General features: G+C 35.5%; 1 protein-coding gene across 2 annotated transcripts in view; it reads left to right on the top strand.

The window, feature by feature from the left end:
* Positions 1–25,270, top strand: part of LOC123880083 — an 81,066-nt gene that overhangs the window by 6,210 nt on the left and 49,586 nt on the right. The window contains exon 1 of one of the 2 annotated variants that reach the window (XM_045927988.1): positions 1,100–1,249. The exons of the other annotated variant lie outside the window; for it this stretch is intronic. Within the exon in view, the coding sequence (XP_045783944.1) occupies positions 1,204–1,249 (46 nt within the window). The 5' untranslated portion in view covers positions 1,100–1,203. Of the gene's footprint in view, positions 1–1,099; positions 1,250–25,270 lie in introns of those variants that run through there. 2 annotated transcript variants of the gene reach the window in all.

The following is a 25,270-nucleotide window of genomic DNA, read 5'->3' as shown; positions in this document are numbered from 1 at the left end:
GATACCAACACTGAATCACGTTTTTGAAATTTTTGTCTGTCTGTCTGTTTGTAAAGGCTAATCTTTGGAACGGCTGAACCGATTTTGACGGGATTTTCACAGACAAGTAGAGGATTGGCCAGGGAGTAACATAGGCTACTTTTTTAACCGACTTTCAAAAAAGGAGTTGTGTTTTACTACCTATGTACACCGAAATTTCCGAAATTTCTGAACCGATTTGCGTAATTTTCGTATGCGGGCTATTACGGATAGGCTACTTTTGTCCACGGGAATCAAAAGTTCCCACGGGATCTCAGACCCTAGATCCACGCAGGCGAAGCTGCGGGCATCAGCTAGTATTATATAACTATGAAGTCACGGTTTTCTGATTCCCCTTTATTTGTGCTAGAAGATATTGCTAGCTGCCAAGTTTCATAATTCTAGATTACCGGGAAGTACCCTAAGGTTGTGATACCTTGACGGATCTTGACGACACGACAGACAGACAGAGAACGAAGTGATTCTATAAGTATCTTCTGGGATACGGAATCCTAAAAAAATAAGGGCAGTAACCAGATTCACGTTAAATTTTTTTCTATATAAATGACATTAATCATTATTTACTATTAAAATTTAAAAGGTTTAGCTCGATTAAAAATACATTAAATGTACTGTAAGTAATGTCCCTTAATTAGTATGTTAAAAACAGTCGATGAGTACCAAAAGCTATTTTTGCACACTCGTATCTTAAAACTAATAAAAAAAAATTGGTATTTGGCTAATTTTTGTTACCCTTAATACCTACTCGTCTTCAAAAATATTAAAATAGGTGAGTATCGTATTTAGTTTTTTAGGACTAGGTTTGTTGTAACTGGGATGCTTTTGGAAATTGGAAAGGGCTTGGGATTGGAAATGGTTCCTCGAAATATTGCTAAGCGCGCGCACGACGTTTTGCGAGAACTCTATGTGTTTGAAAACGGTTGGATACGATTTTCGACACACCGATAACTATGAAATCAACATCAATGGAAACTCGAAGACTCGTACAATATAACCGCGTTGTAGTTCATTTAGATACCGATCATTTTCCTCGCGTCCCATCTTTCTTATAAAGTCAGCTTCTTTCCATAGGCATTTATTGTGTCGCGCTCATTCGCCATACCATTACGCTGTCGTTACAAAAACATTAGAAAATCGGAAATATCATATTTTTTTTGTGGCGCGATGAAAACTTATTTGTTTTGGAGTGTCGTTGTTTTAACATATTTAGGTAAGAATAGTTTATAGAATTTATATGAATTAAAAATTAAAAAAAAACCCCCTCTGTATTTGATGGAATAGTATTTACCCATATTATTACTGGTTCAAATAAAGTAATTATTTAGATCCATTTCAGTGAATAAAAATGATAAAATAATTGGCCTTCCCTAGTTCATTAAATAGTAGTATTTGTTGACACTATGTTATTTTTTAACCTATTTTTTTATTTTTTATTAGGCGCTTATGAACACTTTTTAAAGTTAAGATTAGTTTTGTTATTTTTTTGATAAAACTAACTTATCACATTATTTTATTTATACTTAACTATTGTTGTAGATACAGTTTCTTTAATGAAACAGATACAATTTCAAGTAAATAAAAAATGATTTATTTTAACCTCTGATATGTAACGATTTAATAAAATTATGTAGGTGATTTTATCTATTATTACGCTATTAGAAAAATAAATGCTGATAAAATATTTTTAAACAAATTACGTTTAGATTTGACAGCACATTTTTAATTTCTTTTTATTCTTATTGTGGTTATGCCATTTGCGAATTTTTCAAATAATAAATATGTGTATCATGTGGTATCTTAGATTTCATACCGAAGAATATTTTAAAAATCGAAAGACAACTTTCGATAAAGCATAAAGATATTATAAAGTGATGGTAGTGAAAAGAGAAAAAGAAAAAAACTGGATTCTCTTAAATTCATTCATATTTTAAATGTTCGAACACGGTATCGTAATGAAAAATGAATTCTCGCTATTCGGTTTTGAATTTATAGCTCTGTAAAACTCATTTGTTACATTTTCACTTTAAAAGAATTTTTATAAGTATGTATTTATACACTTACCGAAGTGTAATCACAACATTACAAATATAATATGCGTGAATTATAAGGTAGAATAATTTAGACACACTTAATGCATCACTTTCAGCTTTTGTTTATATCTTTAGGTGATAATTTAACTATGGATTGTCGATGGCACTCAAAATCTCTGGGTATAATTATCCAGTATCAAGTATCATTTTACGAGTTTCTCTGGCACTCATGTTAATTTTTTCATGACTTTTTAGAATGAGGCAGATCCAAAATATTTTAAAAGAACGGTGTGGAAACGGTACAGACGATAATTTTATTTAAATTGTCTGATTAATTATGTTTCGCTCAGTTTATATTATGTAGAACTAGGTGGGTATGTGGAGCAGTAGGAATATATTTTTTTATTATATTGTGACAAATTAATGTTTTAATTTAAGTATGAGGTAATGGCGCCTTCAAGGCGGACTAAAGTAAATACATTTATCTATAATTTGAATAGCCATTTCTACTATAAGATTTTTTTAACAGAAACCAGTTACACAACCTGATAAATGATAACCAAAAACTGGAATTTATTAATTGGTTTGCTGATTTTAAAAACACTTTGACATACAATTTTGGCTACTTTTGATATTTCGATGTTACTAAGTTTTATCCACTAACTCAAAAAGAGAGAATTCATATCATAGAGAATCAATATCATATGTATGTGACATAGTAGCGCTTTACATTATGGATCATATAATATTATTTAAAACATCAGTTGGTACTAATTCCATATACCTACTTACTTAATTAATAACTATTTAGGAATTGATGCAATAATTATGAAAACATTGAAAAAATGGGTAGAACACGTGGCTTACTAAAATCGTACGATTCTGTGTTTAGACACTGGACTTATTCCTGACTGAAGGTTTCAATTAATATTAATTTAATCAGGTTTGTTCTTGGTTAAGTTTGTTAAAAATTGATCTAGATTACTAGCAGTTACTGATTCAGTTTTTTCCAAATCAATTTTGTCAGCGGTGTAATTTAAGATTTAGCGTCCCGTTTAACAACATTGTAGTTTTGTGAATCAATAAGGGACCCTTAGACAATGAGGTCTGCCTCGTTTATAAATGAATAAAAAAAAATATAACTTGTCTTCATTGAAAAATTGTTGATTTTCATTATTTTCGGATGTTGATACACTTGTATGTTTGCTTAACGATAGAAACAATGCTTTTATATTCTGAAAGTGAATAGAAAATCAGTAAGTATTTAGGTTAATAGAAACATTTAAACATACTCAATGATTCAGTATGAATAATTTAATATGTTTAAAGTCTAGATATCGATTGTTTAAATAGACCTTTCCGCCCTCTTGCAAAGTTTCTTCTATGTGTTGAATGTATCTTGTATTGTTTTAGACTACTTGTATTGTTTTAGATTGTTTTGTTTGTTTGTTTGTGTTCTGTTGTCTATAACAGGTATATGTATTATGAACAAGTGTAAATTAAAAATTTTCAACACCCCCGACAAATCATTTTCAAATAAATAATTATGTATACCTAGGCAACGTCCATCTTGACAGCTTGACATTTGTCAATTGACACTTGAATATTATGAACCTAAGGGTTATCTAACCTTCTTTTCTACAAGAAAACTAGAAAATAGCTGATAACTTTTAAACGGCTGAACCAATTTTTTTGGATTATAGCTAACAACACTCTCGATCAAGCCACCTTTCAAACAAAAAAAAGTAAATTAAAATCGGTTCATTCGTTTAGGCGCTACGATGCCACAGACAGATACACAGATACACAGATACACACGTCAAACTTATAACACCCCTCTTTTTGGGTCGGGGGTTAAAAAAGTAGATTTGAAAACCCAGCAAGCGCTTTAGGTAAAGCTATAGGCGCGCGCTAAGCGAAAGCGAATTTTTGTATTATCCATACAGAAAAGATTCTCGAAAAACAAATGAAATCTAGGTTCCCAGAATTATAGCGCGAATTATTTCACACTATATAATATACACCTTGGGCAATATTAATTATATATTCTCGCGAGCCACATATTTGTGTACCTTTCGACGTCCGACCCCCCAAAATCAAATCTAGGTAGTTACTCACAACTTGGTAAAGCGAATGCCAAAAAGATATTTTGTTTGGAGGAGAAGAGAGAGTTAAAAACAAGATACCTATTTTGTCTACAAATAGCGAAAACGCACACATAAGTAATGCAGAGTGAATGACCTATAGATGCATTCAAACCGGAATTTGTACCGATAAGCAAAATACAATACCTACCTGCCTATGATGCGGTGCATCGGAGCGAAGCGAATAAGCGCTGACATGTATATTTATATAACAAGTGTAAATTAAAAATTTATAACACCCCCGACGATCCAAAGTATTTGAGTTTTCCAAAACATCATTTTCAAATAAATAATTATGTATTTAGGTTGGTCCGTCTTGACAGCTTGACATTTGTCTATTGACATAATATTATGAACCTAACGGTTATCTAACCTTCTTTTCTACAAGAAAACTAGAAAAGAGCTGATAACTCTTAAACGGCTGAACCAATTTTTTTAGATTATAGCTAAGAACACTCTCGATCAAGCCACCTTTCAAACAAAAAAAACTAAATTAAAATCGGTTCATTCGTTTAGGCGCTACGATGCCACAGACAGATACACAGATACACAGACACACAGATACACAGATACACAGATACACAGATACACAGATACACAGACACACAGATACACAGATACACACGTCAAACTTATAACACCCCTCTTTTTGGGTCGGGGGTTAAAAAGGCTTATCCTGACTGACGTAAAATCAAAGAACAAGTGTAAATTAAAATTTTATAACACCCCCGACGATCCAAAGTAGGTATCTGAGATTTCCAAAACATCATTTTCAAATAAATAATTATGTATTTAGGCAACGTCCATCTTGACAGCTTGACATTTGTCTATTGACATAATATTATGAACCTAACGGTTATCTAACCTTCTTTTCTACAAGAAAACTAGAAAAGAGCTGATAACTCTTAAACGGCTGAACCAATTTTTTTAGATTATAGCTAAGAACACTCTCGATCAAGCCACCTTTAAAACAAAAAAAACTAAATTAAAATCGGTTCATTCGTTTAGGCGCTACGATGCCACAGACAGATACACAGATACACAGACACACAGATACACAGGTCAAACTTATAACACCCCTCTTTTTGGGTCGGGGGTTAAAAACAGGGCTAAATTAGAGCTCCTCGCGTCAAATGTACTAACATTTGACGCCTGCCAGTGACGTCAAAGCCTCGAAGTTTTGTTAGAAGTTCCCAAGTTCCCTAAAGCTCTGGTTTCCTCCAAAAGCGGTGCCATCATGTAGCGGCCGTAATACAGCGGTGAATGACGTCACTAGAACGTTGTCTATGTAAACAATATGGCCTAGTTTCCTAGATAACGGTAATTGACACCGTAACGTCAAAAAACGGTACCGCCATTTGCATGACGGCCGTCTTGTCGTTGTCAAAGTGTCTGTCAACGTTTTTTTTTTCATAGCGGTGAAGGTATTTTCAAGCGTAATATTAATTTGCGTGCCATTTTAAAATATTTATTGTTCAAAATGAGTTTCATCAACTGGACCAGCGAGGATGATGTAATTTTAATTGATTTTGTGCGGGTTCATGATTTGCTATATAATGTAAAACATAGACTTGGTGGTATGTTCACCTTAATAAAACGGTCAATGCAGTCTCGAACATTCCACATGTTTACGGCCGTCTTTTTGCGGTCATCATATTGCGTCCGTTTAAAAACGGCACCGCTGTTGGAGGAAACCAGAGCTTAACCATAGTACAAACAGAATAGTAGGCTAACTAAGGCCGATCGGCGAGTTAATTACCTACTCCTGCGTTGACGCCTAGGGTTGTTACTTTTATTTTTAATTAAATATTATTTGCGTATTATGTATGACAGCACTAGGTTTTTAATTTCGTAATAATAATAATGAAATGTTTTACCAATTCATAAATGGAGTGTAAATAAAAGACGTTTTAAAAAGAAAAGACAAATTTTAAAAATTATAAATTTGTTACTGAAAAATATTTCCTCCGATTTCGAGATGTTCGGAACGCTTTATTGTTCGCCGTTAATGTAAAATAAATTCTCATCCTAACGTATCACTTTTGCAAAAAACTTTTAGGGAAGCATGGGCATGGCATCTTGAACTCTACTTCTTTTAGACGTTCGTAAATTGACGAGCCGATTTTAATATTAATATGGTCCTTTTTAAATTCATTATAAAACAACTTTGAAGTCATAATTGTTATTAACAAAACAAAAAGAGCGAGCGTGCAACGTAACACGCAATTGCGCGCGATTAGCATGGCGGCGCGGCCCGTACTGCCGGCCGATTGAGCCGGTTGAGACTATGCGAATGTGTGCGTGAAACTTCCGTGCGTACACGGCGCTCGCTGCTCACGCATACATTCAAACTGGCGGCGGCCACTTTGTATGAAGTTAACCTACTGTTTTGTTTGTACTATAGTCCAGTAATTCTATAATATGAGATGGAAAGTTTTCAGAATGTTATGCAAATTGGTGGTTTTATAGATTTCGATGTGCTCTTTCCGAATTTTTATTTTGCCACCTCGTACCTTTGCCGCTCGCGCCGCCATCTTGGAAAAATGGCGCCCAAAAACAGTTTTTCACGATAACTTCTTTCCCACTCATTTTACGATAAAAATGGCTATGTAACAATTAAACTAGAGAAAATTTCCTGCAATTTGTGTAGTCACCTTTTTTTGTAGACTCAATAGTTTCAGCGTACGAGCGCCACAAAGCCCACTCCAACACTCGTTTTGGCTAAATAACTCATTTCCACCCCACCATGTGGTAGAGTGAGTGGCGTGATTTTTTTTTATGGTATCTCAAGGAGCCGGTAGTCACCTTCAATTTAAGCCATCAGTTCGACCAGAGAATACTAACACTCTTCAGAATTCTGCTCGAGATAAGAGTAAATATACTGCATCGCAGTTTCGATCTCACGTGCATATGAGCCTTTTTTTTTGGGTTTTAAACCCAAAAGATGCCCATGGGACCTTATTACTAAGCCTCCGCTGTCATCCGTTTGCTTGTCCGTCTGTCCGTCTGTCTGTAAGCGTGCTGTATCTCATGAACCGTAATAGGTAGAAAGTTGAAATTTTCACAGAATGTGTATTTTTATTGCCGTTATAATAACAAATAATAAAAATTTCAAAATGGCCGTCATGAAAAAAAAAAGAGCATTATTTCTTGTATTATGGTACGGAACCCTTCCTATGTGAGTTGGACTCGCACTTGACCGATTTTTCGGCGTCTCGAGCATGTTTATAATGTGGTCGCAGTCAATACACAATATCGCAATTCGTGCATGAAAAATTTTACCACGCACTACAAACTAAAAAAATAAAAAAATGGGTCAAGTGCAAGCCCAACTCGCACACGAAGGGTTCCGTACCATCAAACAAGAAATAACATTACTTTTTTGTTTTTTTTTCATGTCAGCCATTTTGAAATTTTTATTATTTGTTGTTATAACGGCAATAGAAATACACATTTTGTGAAAATTTCAACTCTCTATCTATTACGGTTCACGAGATACAGCCCACTGACAGACAAACGGACGGACGGACGGACGGACGGATGACAGCGGAGACTTAGTAATAAGGTCCCGTTGGCATTCTTTGGGTTCGAAACCCAAAAAAAAGGTCCATATTCACATGAGATCGAAACTGCGATGCAGTATATTTACTCTTATCTCGAGCAGAATTCTGAAGAGTGTTACTATTCTCTGAACGAAGTGATGGCTTAAATTAAAGGTTACTACCGTCTCCTGGAGATACCATAAAAAAAAATCACGCCACTCACTCTACCACATGGTGGTGTGGAAATGAGTTATTTAGCCAAAACTAGTGTTGGAGTGGGTTTTGTGGCGCTCGTACACTGAAACTATTGAGTCTACAAAAAAAGGTGACTACACAAATTGTAGGAAATTGTATCTAGTTTAATTGTTACATAGCAAATTTTTGTCGTAAAATGAATGGGAAAGAAGTTATCGTGAAAAAGCTGTTTTTGGGCGCCATTTTTCCAAGATGGCGGCGCGAGCGGCAAAGGTACGAGGTGGCAAAATAAAAATTCGGAAAGAACACATCGAAATCTATAAAACCACCAATTTGCATAACATTCTGAAAACTTTCCAGATAAGCCCCTTTTTGACGCCCAAATTACTGGGCTACTATGGCTTAACTGTTGTCAGCTGTACAAAAATAATCTACTCCAATCGTGTCATCAATTTTTGGAGAAAAAAACGATTTCTTATAAGTGTACAATTTTAAATCCTTGGTATATAATTTATATATATTATAATATATTATTTATTTATGCCTGATATTTTCCAACTATAGAAAAACGTAATGCTAGTTTTCATAGCAACAAAGTTCCAAAACCGTCACAAAAATGGTGTAAGAGTAACAATTTTGACGGCTCCCTATTTGGTACTTTATTTCTAACGATAAAGAAGTATACATATTCGTACTCTACTCAATGAGTTCTAGACAACAATTATCCACATGCTAGGGTAAGAAAAAAGGTTTTCCGGCTCCTTTTTCATGTATGGGAGCCCCCCTGAAAAATAATTTAATTCAATTTCTATTTCAATTTGTTTTGGATCAACGTTCTGCGCCAAATGTCTAAACAGGTTTATAATTTATTTCGTCTACGAGCTAGAGGTCTGTGACATGCGGACAGACAGACAGATAGACAGACACACAGACAAACAGACATACAGCAGAGTGACATTAATAACGTCTCGTTTTTACCCTTTGGGTACAGAGCCCTAAAAACGACATTATTGTCGTAATGTGAAAGTGTGAATTGGTTTTCTAGCAGCCTGGCCTTCTTATGATAGCAGTGTATAGAAAACAACTATTTAAGTAGGTATTTTGTAAAAATATTAAAACAATAATCTCAAAAGTGTGCATTTTACATTAGTCTTCCATCATACGCATTCTCAATAATAATATTTTTGTTCACGCGAATATATGCGTGATGAATTCAGATTATACTCGTAGATAGGCAATTATTTTGTTGAGAAACTCGTTTATACAAAAAAATCGCTTAGATGTTGTTTTAAGTATGCTGATAAAGGAAGGCCGTCCATGACCGTGACAAAAAGGTATACATTATTCATTATAATATACATTAACGATAGCAGAGCTAAACACAGCATTGGTGGCTGGCAAATGATTAATACAACGGAGATCCGAATAAACACGTTGTAGTAAATACTATCATTAAATAAATAAATAAATAAATAAATCTTTATTATCTGAACAGAACATTATTTACAGACTTTGGTGTGAGGCATTAGCTAGTATTATTATTTAGCCACGTGAACTTTAATGATAACTCACTCACATACCTATCTACCTACCTACAATGTTCATTTGTTAAAATAAGGCCTAAGTCCAACAGTGGAAGTCCACACTCCACATGCTGTTGATGCTGATAGTGAGAGCTAAAAATTTTTAAGCTTTTTGAGCTAGATTTTTTCTTTTTTTACGCATTAGACTTGTGTACAGCTAATATGATTATTTATTGATAGACGATACATTAATCTCGTAGTTAAGCTATTCCATTATCCACTAAACATGTGCCTACTTCAAAATAAAATACGAAGTGGTTTATTTTATTCAAGATTTAATACTAACTCAGAAAACTTTAACTTTTATTAACAATTAATCCATCTTTAACACCAAAAAAACTACAGCAGATATTTTATATTATAATACTCAGAAAACATAGATAAAGATCAGAACTCAGACTTTAAGAAACTTGTTAGTTGTACTTAATGTAAAGGGAATACACACTACTTACTCTATCCTACACATTTTGTTTCTCATAAAATAAGTAACGTCTAGCGATCCTGGGAACTTGGTCTATCAGAGGATCTTGACGCAATTTACTAACAGCATTTAGACCACCACATCGGTACTTACCGGATGCATTGGGCTAATTATTGGACTAATAATATGTGTTAGAGCTATAAGATAGCCACCTAGTCTTTGTAAAATGTCTTGAAGGCGCGGTTCTCGTGAAACCTTGACACCACGTGGCCTGACGACGAGACAACGACTTTGCGCGCGTTTTCAGGGTTAAAATTTACACTACTATAAATTAATTACGCCTGATAGCTTTCTATACAAAACATGATCTATATTTTCCTTATTAATTACTATTATTTTCCTTTTCCCCATATTTATCCGCTCAGCTCTGGTATAAGCTTGTGAAATAACCATGCTGCAGTTATTTGACCTGTCCATACAAAGTCTAACATAAATCGTCTCTTGGGTTAGTCCGCGGACCTACTCGAAAAGCCGGTGATGATTACTATCATAATATATCATCAAATAAATCGTCAAGGCGTACTATAAGCTACAAATTAATTGATTGTGCAGTATAGGTGAATTTAATGGCCGTGGACGGGCAAAAAATAATTTTGTATGAACTTACTTATGTTGCTTACACAGTTGCCAAGTCCATACCTCATCCAGGAAAATGTGCATCTTATGCACGGTTTCGGCTGATTCGACCATAAAGGAAGGCTTTTTTTTTTACAGCGTTTATATTATAATATATTTCCATTTATTATTTATCAATAAAATATGATGTTGTTTGTCACTTCTATGGATGATTACATAAATCTGACAAAAAAAATTGGTATAATAAATAATTAGGAAAAACAAGTCGTAGTCAAAAGTTTATAAAACTTTAAGTTTTTCCTTTTGAGGTACGGAACTTTAAAAACGAACGAATGAAAAATATTGATCTTTATTAAAAAAAATTATAGCCACTATCATTCAAGATTATGTAAAAGTTTTGACGTACCTACCTATATCCGGATCTCTTCGAGCATTTAGAAATTATGGTGGAATAAATAAAGTCACATAGGTACATGTAGCCAAACCCTGAAAAAATTTCACTCCTTTTTTTGAGAAGACGTGGTATAAGAAAAATATACGTTTTGTTCTATAAAAGACTTTGCATTGCTCATCTGGAGTAACCTTCACCCAGTGGCAGAGTGCCCAGTAACTTGAGATGAAAACTTCGGTGAACAATATCTATCGGTGCAAAACTTGAATAAATTCAGTTCAGCGCGGAGTTTTCGCTGTATTGTGAAGTCCTAGGTCAATTTATCCAATACGCAAGTTCTTGGGTGTGGGTAGGACCTTACATTTGTACTTGCTGAAGCTTGCACCTGACACATAAGGTTTTACTTGAAAAAGTTTTACCTTAGCTTATACACCGGTTTGCTTATCACTTTTCAATATTCAAGTTCTTGCGTGCGGGTAGAACGTTACATTCCTTGCTTGCTTATTACTTGCATAGCACGCACTTTTCTAGCCTATGAGAAAAAACAGCCCAACTACTTCAGATATTTAAAAGCACTAAATATTGGTAATACGATAATATCGACCTTCCATCACACCATGACAATAAACACTAATAAATAATTTGAATTTACTTCCATTCACATGACGAGGCTACCAATGGATAATAAGTTCATCTATCTATGTACGTAAAAGCGCTTGTTACCTTTAGCTACGAAATCACCTCTAATGCCTATAAATTTTTTCATCGATGGTGGTACTTACCTTAGCCAAAACCCTGTTGTCGAAAGAGCATTTGCCTTCAACAAGATTGCTTCAGAGGTGGAATCGTGAAATCATGTGGGTAATATTTATGCGTATATAATATTTTTGATATGTATTGACTTTTAAAGATATTGGTCCATTATTTATTGGTCATTCATTTTATTATATTGCAAAATTTCCGGATGAAACATTACCTAAGCACCTAAGATCCAAGTGCCTAACATTTCACATCCAATAAATATAAAATTAACAAATATACTATATTACGTAACCGAAAAAAAAAATGTGTATGGTCATAGGAGTTAAAAATTTTTGGTGTGAAAAAAATTAAAACCAATTTAAAATTCGTGAACGTTTAATTTTGAAGGTCGTTTGATTGCAGGCTCAATTATTTCCACTTTTATTTCCTTTTTAGGCTTCCATAATACAACAAGCAACTCTCGTCTGCTCATATTCTGTCGGTCGATGTATGTGTGTTCCAGCTATTTTAAAATTAAATTATAAGATTAAAATTTACAACAGTTACAGAAACTTCACAGAGGCTGACACGATTAAAATTTGAAAAAAAAATATAAATTTTCAGAATAGGTAACACCTAAACATGAAAAGCCGGAAATATATTTTGGATTAGCCCCTCGTTTGATACCTAAGATAAGATAGAGTAGAGAATAGGTATTTTTTAATTAAAAAAACTGTCTTTTAAGAAATAAGTCGGTAATAATTACCAAAGTTTTTGGCAAAAACTTTAAGACTACGCATAATGTTCTTACTAACATTTTTCCTTTACCTTCTGGCAGTGATGGGTGCGTTAGAGGTCCTTTAGGAGGCACGACTTCTAACAGGGGCACTTTGGAAATTACAGTTTAGAGGTAGTTATTTGTTTGAAAAACTCCAGTACCCCTTCGAAACTAGCCTGCTTTCATAATTTATACCATAGTAGCTATAGCTATAGTTAGAGAGACAGGAAGAGACGACTGGTAGGTAAAACATTCTCTAAACAACTTTTGCTACGAGTAAGGAACAGGTTAGCATTGCAATAAATCAAAATTATTTATAGTAAAAGAATATACGACTTTCTCTGATCTAAGATTAAAATAAGAAAATAATACCTATCCTCAATAAAAACCCTTTTAAAAGCAAGGTTTTATTTAAGCTATGAAAAATTCCAGACGAAAACCGAGATCAATGTACTCACATACTACCTCGGCTTCCTCTTCCGGACTTAGGTGTGCATCGCGATAAAATCCGTATCCGTTACAGATGTCATAGTAACCTTCTAGTATAAGCCATGCTAAGGTAAATATCACAAGAGCAAAAGTTGTGCAGACGGCTATAATAGTAATGCTGTCGGGTTGTGAAAGTTTATAATTAATTTTTCCAAGCACCCCATAAGTTACAAAATTTCGTGTTCGCATATTACCACGCGCTCGACAAGTGTAAAACCTTTAAGAGGATCATTGTCAACGATCCCCCGTCGATTTCCTACGTATGATATTATTGTTCTCATCTCTATCTGCCCTGGTTCGTGTATTCTCGGTTCCTAGATCGGTGCATTTGTGATAACCAATTCTAATTGCTGTGATTGGCTGAATTTACCATGTTCTTGCTGCGACAGTGAGTTTGAGCCACTAGCGGAACAATGTTAGCCGGTCAGAAATGATTGCAATTAGTCAACCTGTATGACGTCCGTGTTCTGTTTTTGATTACAAAAAAGAAAAAGTTGTTGTTGCAATCATCAATTTTAGCAAATAGTGAAAGAGAGTCGACCAATCAGAGGTCACAACTACCGTCACACTTTCTGTGAAACTATGGCAGTAGGCTTACCGAGTAATGAAAACAATTTTTCATTCTGTAATGTCATGTGGCAAGTAGGGTTGCCACCTGCCTCTTTTTGATTTACAGGCTACCACCATCAAAAATACGGGGTTTAGATTTGAAGAAATTTAAAAATTTGAAGTATTTGAAGAAATAGGCGGTGGTTCTCTCTGAAATGCATGGAAAGCCTATTTAGATATTTCAGTTTATTTGTAAGTTTTGTATTTTTTCTCTGTATGTTGCCGTGTCTTGATTGGTGAACTGTGTTTGCAATGTGATTTTAAATAAAAGATTTATTTATTTAAATAGCTTTTAAAAACTCTAGTTTTGTAAAGCAAAATGTTATACATTTCATGCATACAATCTTTGCATTTTAACTTAAATTTACATTTAACTTGTAATTCCACCTTCACAGTATCAATACTATGGCCGTAGCCAGGAATCGATTTCGGGAGAGGTTTTATCAGGGCCGGAACTGAATCCTGTCATGAGGAAAATAACATTCGCTCAACTTTATGGGCTAATTACCTGGTTAGTGGAATTTCGCCTTTCAATTTGACAGTGAGATAAAATACAACAATAAAAAAGCGCGAGCGCAGTGAGCGTAAGTGTTTTTGGTTCAATTACAGAAAGAATTAAAGTGAAAGGGAAACGAGTTTAGCCATAGCAAGATTTTATTTTTAAAGCTCCCTATCCATACTAATATTACAAATACGACAGTATATCTATTTGCCTATCTATTTGTTACCCTTTCACGGCCCATCTTCTTTACCAAAATTTTGGTACTTACTATTCAGAGGTAACTTGCATCCCAGACATAAACTTTTTAGCCCGGAAAATCCCCCACGGAATTTTTAAAACTCTAAATTCATGCAAACGAAATTGCGGGGCTTACACCAAGTAATACAAATTCAAAGCGCGAGTGAAGTGAGCGCGAAATGTTTGATATATTTCCAAAAAAAAATTGGTAAGCAAATGCAAGAAATAGTGTAAGTATTATTTTAGGCTTAGGTTTTTGACGGCTTCCCAGGCGCAGTCGCCATTTCTAAATTTCTGGTCTGGTGGGAGGCTTCGGTCATGGCTAGTTATATGGTTAGTATGGCCCTAACGGCCAAGAAATTAAACTGCATCATCACTTACCACTAGAAAAGATTAAAGTCACGGGCTAACTTGTATAAAAAAAGGCTAACATCCTCAAACCAAGCCCCGCCGCCTTGGCTACGACCATGATCAATATCGAGTGGGTTTCGGCTACGCATTGCCGCAAAAGGAAAATATTCTTTCTACTGGACATAACGTCAGTGTTCGGTTTCGCCAGCCAAGTGCGAGTCAGACTCACGCACCGAGGGTTCCGATTCGGGTATTTTTTTCGACATTTTACACGAGAAATCAAAAACTGTTATGCATTAAAAAAAATATGCATAAAAATAAATAAAAATCTGTTTTAGAATGAACAGGTAAAGCCCTTTCATATGATAACCCACTTGATATATGTAGTTATCTTACTTTGAAAATTGAAAATACTAATATTTGTTCATGAACACATGACAGACGGATAGAAGGACAGATGGACAGACGGACAGACGGAAAGACAGACAGACTGATAGACAACGAAGTGATCCTATAAGAGTTCTTTTTGCTTTTGAGTTACGGAACCCTAAAAATATTTAGTTTTATTTGCCCCGTATTTTATTTTCATAATTACCGGTTTCTCTATCCTGACATACGGGGTAACCAGTAAAATACGGGGCCTCTGGCAACCCTATTCGGAAAACACTGTCACATTCAAGTTAATGTCAAATATTTTGTTTTCAATTACAGAAAGCTGCATCAATCATTATTACAATATTTTCTTTGTTGTGATTGGCTGAATTTTTGAGTTTCAGCCAATAAACAGACTGTTTGCCAATTAAACGTCATAACAATATAAATGCCAGAAAGTTTAACCAAATAAAACAAACTTAATGAGAACCTAGTGAGAATGCAAACGGCACACAATTTATAATACATATTATGTTAGTCGTATATAATAGATATTATAGTAGTCGTTCACTTTGGTAATAGTCAGATTGTCATCAGTAAAATTGATATTGGTCGATGTATCGTAAATTATTGTTTCGGTGACAAATATTTTTATTATCTATTTATCTTTGAACAGAATGGAATAGAATGAAATGGAATGGAATACAATGATAAATTTTTATTCCTGTAAACTTTTAGGTAAACTTCAAAGTGTTTTTGGATGGTCAGAAAAATTTACCACTGGTTCGGAATGCCGTTCCTACGTTTTCTAGGGTTTCGTACCTCAAAATGAAAAACGGAACTCTTATAGGATCACTTTGTTGTCTATCTCTCTGTCTGTCGTGTGTGTCAAGAAAACCTCTAGGGTACTTCCCGTTGACTCAAAACCATGAAATTTGGCAGGTAACCTAACTGCGTAATTTTGGGTAGTTTTTTTAATCGATAAAGAAAGTTTGCGACATTGTTCAATAAAAAATTTGGATTCCAACTCCTCAATCCTGATGTTGCAGGGGACCTGACTACTAAAGCTAATGGGATTTAAAAAGTGTCGATTATTAATTGATATTGAAGGTATCTATACCAAGTAAACACTTTGTCGTTGACCTCAACCCTGATGCTGTAAGAAATTGCATTCCTAAATCCTGGTGATCCCTCGGGATTTGAAAAGGATAATCCGTTTAAATATTCTTACGTGATACAGAAACAAGTTGCATCCCGGGGACGGGCTATTACGGAGAGGCAACTTTTGTTCTGGGAAATGAAAGGATCGGGATTTTTAAAAACCTAAATCCACGCGAGCGAAGCTGCGGGCATTAGCTAGTTGTAAATATATTTAGAAGCTACTATAAGATAATAGATAAGGTACTTATTTCCTTATATTTTTATTGTATGGCAGCGCGCGGTTTTAAATTATAAATTGCACGTCCTGTCCTTTTCTGTAATACATTTTTTTCTCAATATCTACCGCTTTATCTCATAGCAAGAGTCCGTAAGACATAATACAGTGAAAATAGGCAAAATATACAATTTTTGCAGTTTCCACGTCAGTACCTGTCGAATTTTTCTAACAGTGTAAGCAGCAGAGCTGAGTATACCATCAAGTGTTGATATGTGGGTGTTCTATAGAAGCTTTGCATCTAACATTATACCGAGAAACACGGGGTTCTCCTTTATTTTCAACATATGATTATTTATCAATGAATTTATGTCATTTAAGGTCCTGGTATTGGGCAGTGTGAATTCAACACACTTAGATTTCTTTGCATTTGGAAGTAAATTGTTAGCAATAAATCAGAGAGTGACCTGTGATATGGCATTACATATAGTATACATTGTCAAAAATTATAATATTAAAGCTGTGCGTATTGCGTGAGGAATAGGTTGCAAGAGAGTTGCAACTTGCAGGGTTTGATGCATACGCTATTGCCAGCAAACATGAGACATATTTTTATCTACAGGCAACGTCTGAGTAGGTAACGCATACGTCTAACGCAAGTTGAAATGTATTTAGTTAGACCTATCGACAAGTTTGGAGTCGGGTGCAGTCTAAATGTGGCCCGTGTGTTTAGACTGTCCGTTTCTGTCAGTTTCACGTGTCGTCCCCCGCACTTCACCACCCCGCTTGCACAAATCGAGACAGCACGAAATTTTCAAGATTTCTGGGTGTAATTTCTGGTTTTCGTAGTTCCCACATAATTATAACAATATAAAATATATAACGATAATTTTTTTACTACATAATATTCATTAAATTTTCTAGGTCTGTGGTTTTTCCAAATTTCATTAAATTGCTTCGTTGTCTAGAAAAACGAGCACAAAGTTGGGCCTTTTTTTAAAGAAAAATACAAATCTTTGAGCCCCTGTAATTTTAAAACTACATATTTTTAGAAAAATCTAAAACACCACAGACACAGATATTAGTTTCTAGACTATGTCTGCAAAATTTCATGGACTTTGGTTGCTTAATATTCAAATGAAATGGGAACTACGATTGTATGGAGTAAGTGACGGAGAGAGCTCTGTTAAGATTATTGTCGGCTGTGATAATTAATCTTAATATTCGTCCATCATCAGCAGATCGAACATTTTTGTTAAATTGTAGTACAGTGTCCATATAAAGCCAATATGCAGTACGCGGTGATCTTGAGTTGCGAGCATAAAGACAAGTCAAATTAAGTTTGTTCGATTCGCCCCAAGCAGTTTCGTGATACGAACCGGATATACTAGCTGTTCGCGAAGAAACTTGTATGACACCATCTTTTTCTCTTTCAATAGTATAATCATGGAGATCTAGTAATTTTTCATTTACTCTCACCGATGCTATTACGCCTGCAAAAGGTGAGAAATCTTCGGATAGACTATTATGTATGTCTACAGGCAGTCCACCAATAAAAAATTCATCGGAACATATTTCTTGTGGCCTTGTTTCATTATCACAATATATTTTACATTAGCAAGAAACAGTTAAAAATTATTTTGCTATAATCCGCCAACAGAAAAAATCTGTATGGTCAAACATGCAGTTAAAAGCTAAGCACCGCTTACCTCCCCAAGCAAGCAATAAAGCCAAGTTCCCAAGCAAGCACTGCCACCACCACTCACATGCACCACCACACAAGAGTTTTCCACTACTAGTCCAGTAATTCTGTAATATGAGATGGAAAGTTTTCAGAATGTTATGCAAATTGGTGGTTTTGTAGATTTCGATGTGCTCTTTCCGAATTTTTATTTTGCCACCTCGTACCTTTGCCGCTCGCGCCGCCATCTTGGAAAAATGGCGCCCAAAAACAGTTTTTTCAAGATAACTTCTTTCCCACTCATTTTACGATAAAAATGGCTATGTAACAATTAAACAAGAGACAATTTCCTACAATTTGTGTAGTCACCTTTTTTTGTAGACTCAATAGTTTCAGCGTACGAGCGCCACAAAGCCCACTCCAACACTCGTTTTGGCTAAATAACTCATTTCCACCCCACCATGTGGTAGAGTGAGTGGTGTGATTTTTTTTTATGGTATCTCCAGAAGCCGGTAGTCACCTTCAATTTAAGCCATCAGTTCGACCAGAGAATACTAACACTCTTCAGAATTCTGCTCGAGATAAGAGTAAATATACTGCATCACAGTTTCGATCTCACGTGCATATGAGCCTTTTTTTTGGGTTTTAAACCCAAAAGATGCCCATGGGACTTTATTACTAAGCCTCCGCTGTCATCCGTTTGCTTGTCCGTCTGTCCGTCTGTCTGTCAGCGTGCTGTATCTCATGAACCGTAATAGGTAGAAATTTGAAATTTTCACAGAATGTGTATTTTTATTGCCGTTATAATAACAAATAATAAAAATTTCAAAATGGCCGTCATAAAAATAAAATAAAAAAGGGCATTATTTCTTGTATTATGGTACGGAACCCTTCCTATGTGAGTTGGACTCGCACTTGACCGATTTTTCGGCGTCTCGAGCATGTTTATAATGTGGTCGCAGTCAATACACAATATCGCAATTCGTGCATGAAAAATTTTACCTCGCACTACAAACTAAAAAAATAAAAAAATGGGTCAAGTGCAAGCCCAACTCGCACACGAAGGGTTCCGTACCATCAAACAAGAAATAACATTACTTTTTTGTTTTTTTTTTTCATGTCAGCCATTTTGAAATTTTTATTATTTGTTGTTATAACGGAAATAGAAATACACATTTTGTGAAAATTTCAACTCTCTATCTATTACGGTTCACGAGATACAGCCCGCTGACAGACAAACGGACGGACGGACGGACGGACGGATGACAGCGGAGACTTAGTAATAAGGTCCCGTTGGCATTGGCGAAACTGCGATGCAATATATTTACTCTTATCTCGAGCAGAATTCTGAAGAGTGTTAGTATTCTCTGAACGAAGTGATGGCTTAAATTGAAGGTGACTACCGTCTCCTGGAGATACCATAAAAAAAAATCACGCCACTCACTCTACCACACGGTGGTGTGGAAATGAGTTATTTAGCCAAAACGAGTGTTGGAGTGGGCTTTGTGGCGCTCGTACACTGAAACTATTGAGTCTACAAAAAAAGGTGACTACACAAATTGTATAAAATTGTCTCTAGTTTAATCGTTACATAGCAATTTTTGTCGTAAAATGAATGGGAAAGAAGTTATCGTGAAAAAACTGTTTTTGGGCGCCATTTTTCCAAGATGGCGGCGCGAGCGGCAAAGGTACGAGGTGGCAAAATAAAAATTCGGAAAGAGCACATCAAAATCTATAAAACCACCAATTTGCATAACATTCTGAAAACTTTCCAGATAAGCCCCTTTTTGACGCCCAAATTACTGGGCCATACTCTCGACGCACGTTTCGCCCCGACACCGGAGCATCCTCAGGGGATTTCGACTTTACAATACTGTATTGTATACCGGTTTCCACATGGACGTATTATACGTATTTAATTTTTAGCGATTTTCGGAATAAAAATCGCGGTTGGTATCGATGAAATAGTTATTAAAGACTTACCTATGAAAAGGCAATTCAGGAACTTGGACGGCTCCTTTCTTATATCTGGAGGCACAAAACACAGCGTCACACATTTGGTTTTTGATTTTATTTTTATTGTAAACCAGATTTATGTGATATTTAAATTTTTATAAAAACACTAAATCAAATTCCAATGTTTTGTCTTCCGATGGTGTCATGTAACTGTCACCAGTTACACATACAGTGCGTTGTTGCCAGACTTATATGAGCTATCGCTTTCACCCGAACGGAGGTTCCCTGAAATAGACCGAAATAACCTTGGATGAAGGATTAGAACCCACCTCGGAACCGTACTTATGACATGACAGTTGACCCATAGAGTTAAAATGGTGCGAAAGGGCTGGCGCACATAATATGACGGAGCGCAGCGCAGAGCATGCCCGCGAAATTTTCTAATCGCGTGACACATTACGCGAATTTGTACCAGAGAATGCGCGAGCACGCGCGGGACTGCGCGCGGATGCGCGAGTATCCGCACGGATGCACAATTGACTTTAGATATTATTTCAATGAAGACAATGTCGATTATATTTTGACTGTGAAAAATGCTCTGCGCTGCGCTCCGCCATATGTGCGCCGGCCCTAAGAAGTCATTTTGTACGGATTATACTCATGGCGACCACTCATCGCCTGCAGTGACTTATTTTGCTTCAGAGTTGACGTCTCACCTGGGAACCTAACAAAAGCCATAATATCCGTGACGGCCATCGATGTACCAAAGCTGTGTCCTCCTAATCTAAAATATGTTGCTCATAATAATTGTGTACGGAACCCTAAAAGAGCGAGACCCGACTCATCATAACGTAGATGGCGCTGCTGAGTTAGGGAACTTGTACTAGGCGTCGAGGCTTCGACGTCACTGGCAGCCGTTAAAGGGCCCTACATTTGACGCTAGGTAGCCTGTGGATAGCCTCTTTTTTTTTGGATTATACCAGCACGAATCAGACCTTCGTTATTTTATAAAAGCTCGGAAGAGGAACGAGCAGTGACTTTGGATCATGGTGGCTTTGGGAGATAACAGGTAATAAAGGTGTCAAAAATCTTACGTCAAAGTATAAAGTATAATTTTTAGGGTTCCGTACTTCTAAAGGAAGAACGGAACCCTTATAGGCTTACTTTATTGTCTGTATGTCTGTCTGTGCGTCTGTCGTGTCTTTCAAGAAAACCTAGAAGGTACTTTTCGTTGACCTAGAATCATGAACAGGTAGGTACTTACTAGGTAGGTCTTATAGTCGCCGATCTTTCCTACCTGTGTTGAGGACAATGGACGGAGAAACTATCAGATTAAAAAATAACAAGTCTGATCTTTACAGGCTTTTTCTCTATAAAAGGAGAGGAGAAAAATTATAAACTTTTGATAGTAAATAATTTGAGAATTTATTATTGCATATCATACTTCAAAGCTAATTAAGGCTATCGTTGTCAACGATCCCCCGTCGATTTCCTACGTATGATATTATTGTTCTTATCTCTATCTGCCCTGGTTCGTGCATTCTCGGTTCCTAGATCGGTACATTTGTGATAACCAATTGAAATTGCTGTGATTGGCTGAATTTACCATGTTCTTGCTGCGACAGTGAGTTTGAGCCACTAGCGGAACAATGTTAGCCGGTCAGAAATGATTGCAATTAGTCAACCTGTTTGACGTCCGTGTTCTGTTTTCGATTACAAAAAAGAAAAAATTGTTGTTGCAATCATCAATTTTAGCAAATAGTGAAAGAGAGTCGGCCAATCAGAGGTCACAACTACCGTCACACTTTCTGTCACACTATGGCAGTAGGCATACCGAGTAATGAAAACAATTTTTAAATTCTGTCTAGGAAGTAGTAGGGTTGCCACCTGCCTCTTTTTGATTTACAGGCTACCACCATCAAAAATACGGGGTTTAGATTTGAAGAAATTTGAAAATTTGAAGTATTTAAAGAAATAGGCGGTGGTTCTCTCTGAAATGCATGGAAAGCCTATTTAGATATTTTAGTTTATTTGTAAGTTTTGTATTTTTTCTCCGTATGTTGCCGTGTCTTGATTGGTGAACTGTGTTTGCAATGTGGTTTTAAATAAAAGATTTATTTATTTAAATAGCTTTTAAAAACTCTTAAGTTTTGTAAAGCAAAATGTTATACATTTCATGCATACAATCTTTTCATTTTAACTTAAAATTACATTTAATTTGTAATTCCACCTTCACAGTATCAATACTATGGCCGTAGCCAGGAATCGATTGCGGGAGAGGTTTTATCAGGGCCGGAACTGAATCCTGTCATGAGGAAAAAAACATTCGCTCAACTTTATGGGCTAATTACCTGGTTAGTGGAATTTCGCCTTTCAATTTGTCAGTGAGATAAAATACAACAATAAAAAAGCGCGAGCGCAGTGAGCGTAAGTGTTTTTGGTTCAATACAGAAAAAATTAAAGTGAAAGGGAAACGAGTTTAGCCATAGCAAGATTATATTTTTAAAGCTTCCTATCCATACTAATATTACGAATACGACAGTATATCTATTTGCCTATCTACCCTTTCACGGCCCATCTTCTTTACCAAAATTTTGGTACTTACTATTCAGAGGTAACTTGCATCCCAGACATTTTTTTTAGGCGGTTTTTTTAGCCCGGAAAATCCCCCACGGAATTTTTTAAAATCTAAATTCATGCAAACGAAATTGCGGAGTTTACACCAAGTAATACAAATTCAAAGCGCGAGTGAAGTGAGCGCGAAATGTTTGATATATTTCCAAAAAAAATTGGTAAGCAAATGCAAGAAATAGTGTAAGTATTATTTTAGGCTTAGGTTTTTGACGGATTCCCAGGCGCAGTCGCCATTTCTAAATTTCTGGTCTGATGGGAGGCTTCGGTCATGGCTAGTTATATGGTTACTATGGCCCTAACGGCCAAGAAATTAGACTGCATCATCACTTACCACTAGAAAAGATTAAAGTCACGGGCTAACTTGTATAAAAAAAGGCTTACATCCTCAAACCAAGCCCCGCTGCCTTGGCTACGACCATGATCAATATCGAGTGGGTTTCGGCTACGCATTGCCGCAAAAGGAAAATATTCTTTCTACTGGACATAACGTCAGTGTTTGATTTCGCCAGCCAGGTTTCTGTATCCCGAAATACGGGGTAACCAGTAAAATACGGGGCCTCTGGCAACCCTATTCCGAAAACACTGTCACATTCAAGTTAATGTCAAATATTTTGTTTTCAATTACAGAAAGCTGCATCAATCATTATTACAATATTTTCTTTGTTGTGATTGGCTGAATTTTTGAGTTTGAGCCAATAAACAGACTGTTTGCCAATTAAACGTCATAACAATATAAATGCCAGAAAGTTTAACCAAATAAAACAAACTTAATGAGAACCTAGTGAGAATGCAAACGGCACACAATTTATAATACATATTATGTTAGTCGTATATAATAGATATTATAGTAGTCGTTCACTTTGGTAATAGTCAGATTGTCATCAGTAAAATTGATATTGGTTGATGTATCGTAAATTATTGTTTCGGTGACAAATATTTTTATTATCTATTTATCTTTGAACAGAATGGAATAGAATGAAATGGAATGGAATATATGGAATGGAATGGATAAATTTTTATTCCTGTAAACTTTTAGGTAAACTTCAAAGTGTTTTGGATGGTCAGACAAATTTACCACTGGTTCGGAATGCCGTTCCTACGTTTTCTAGGGTTTCGTACCTCAAAATGAAAAACGGAACTCTTATAGGATCACTTTGTTGTCTATCTGTCTGTCTGTCGTGTGTGTCAAGAAAACCTCTAGGGTACCCGTTGACTCAAAACCATGAAATTTGGCAGGTAACCTAACTGCGTAATTTTGGGTAGTTTTTTTAATCGATAAAGAAAGTTTGCGACATTGTTCAATAAAAAATTTGGATTCCAACTCCTCAATCCTGATGTTGCAGGGGACCTGACTACTAAAGCTAATGGGATTTAAAAAGTGTCGATTATTAATTGATATTGAAGGTATAGGATGCTGTAAGAAATTGCATTCCTAAATCCTGGTAATCCCTCGGGATTTGAAAAGGATCATCCGTTTAAATATTCTTACGTGATACAGAAACAAGTTGCATCCCGGGGACGGGCTATTACGGAGAGGCAACTTTTGTTCTGGGAAATGAAAGGATCGGGATTTTTAAAAACCTAAATCACGAAATTTTCAAGATTTCTGGGTGTAATTTCTGGTTTTCGTAGTTCCCACACAATTATAACAATATAAAATATATAACGATAATTTTTTTACTACATAATATTCATTAAATTTTCTAGGTCTGTGGTTTTTCCAAATTTCATTAAATTGCTCCATTGTCTAGAAAAACGAGCACAAAGTTGGGCCTTTTTTTAAAGAAAAATACAAATCTTTGAGCCCCTGTAATTTTAAAACTACATATTATTAGAAAAATCTAAAACACCACAGACACAGATATTAGTTTCTAGACTATGTCTGCAAAATTTCATGGACTTTGGTTGCTTAATATTCAAATGAAATGGGAACTACGATTGTATGGAGTAAGTGACGGAGAGAGTCCTGTTAAGTAGGTACATAATTTTTCTTAACATAATAATCAAAGCACTTACAATAGCTATACTTCTTAGGTTTACTGGACTTTTTTTATTTGCAAACATTAAGCTCATTTCAGACTACGGAACATAATATATATTACAGTCCGGTCAAAATAGACATTCAAGATAGAAAATGCAAAAATTTCATTTTTGTGAACTTCGACCTTGAATATATATTTTTGCAAATGTGAGATCGATTGGGAGGGATTTCACAGTTCATTCATATCGGTATTCCCAACATTCGGACCAATTTTTAACTCTATGCGAATTATTGTATCCTTGAATGTCTATTTTGACCGAACTGTACCTAATATAATATTATTATATTCCATAGTCTGAAATGAGCTTTACAATAATATAACTTAGGGCAGATAAATTCCATAACTTTCTATTTTGTGAAAATCTATTTATTACATTATAAATCGTCAGGGTATCAAAAAATAAAAGTATGACGTTATGATTATTTTTTATTTAGTTTCATTTTATTCTATGTCAATTTGATTCAATTTTAACCATAGAGATAGTATATAAACAATAGAGGTAGTCATAGGTTGTTGCCGCTC

This window comes from Maniola jurtina, chromosome Z (assembly GCF_905333055.1).
Source record: "Maniola jurtina chromosome Z, ilManJurt1.1, whole genome shotgun sequence".
Taxonomy (NCBI): domain Eukaryota; kingdom Metazoa; phylum Arthropoda; class Insecta; order Lepidoptera; family Nymphalidae; genus Maniola; species Maniola jurtina.
The sequence above is the reverse complement of the archived record's forward strand: the minus strand, read 5'-3'. Positions and strand labels throughout refer to the sequence as shown.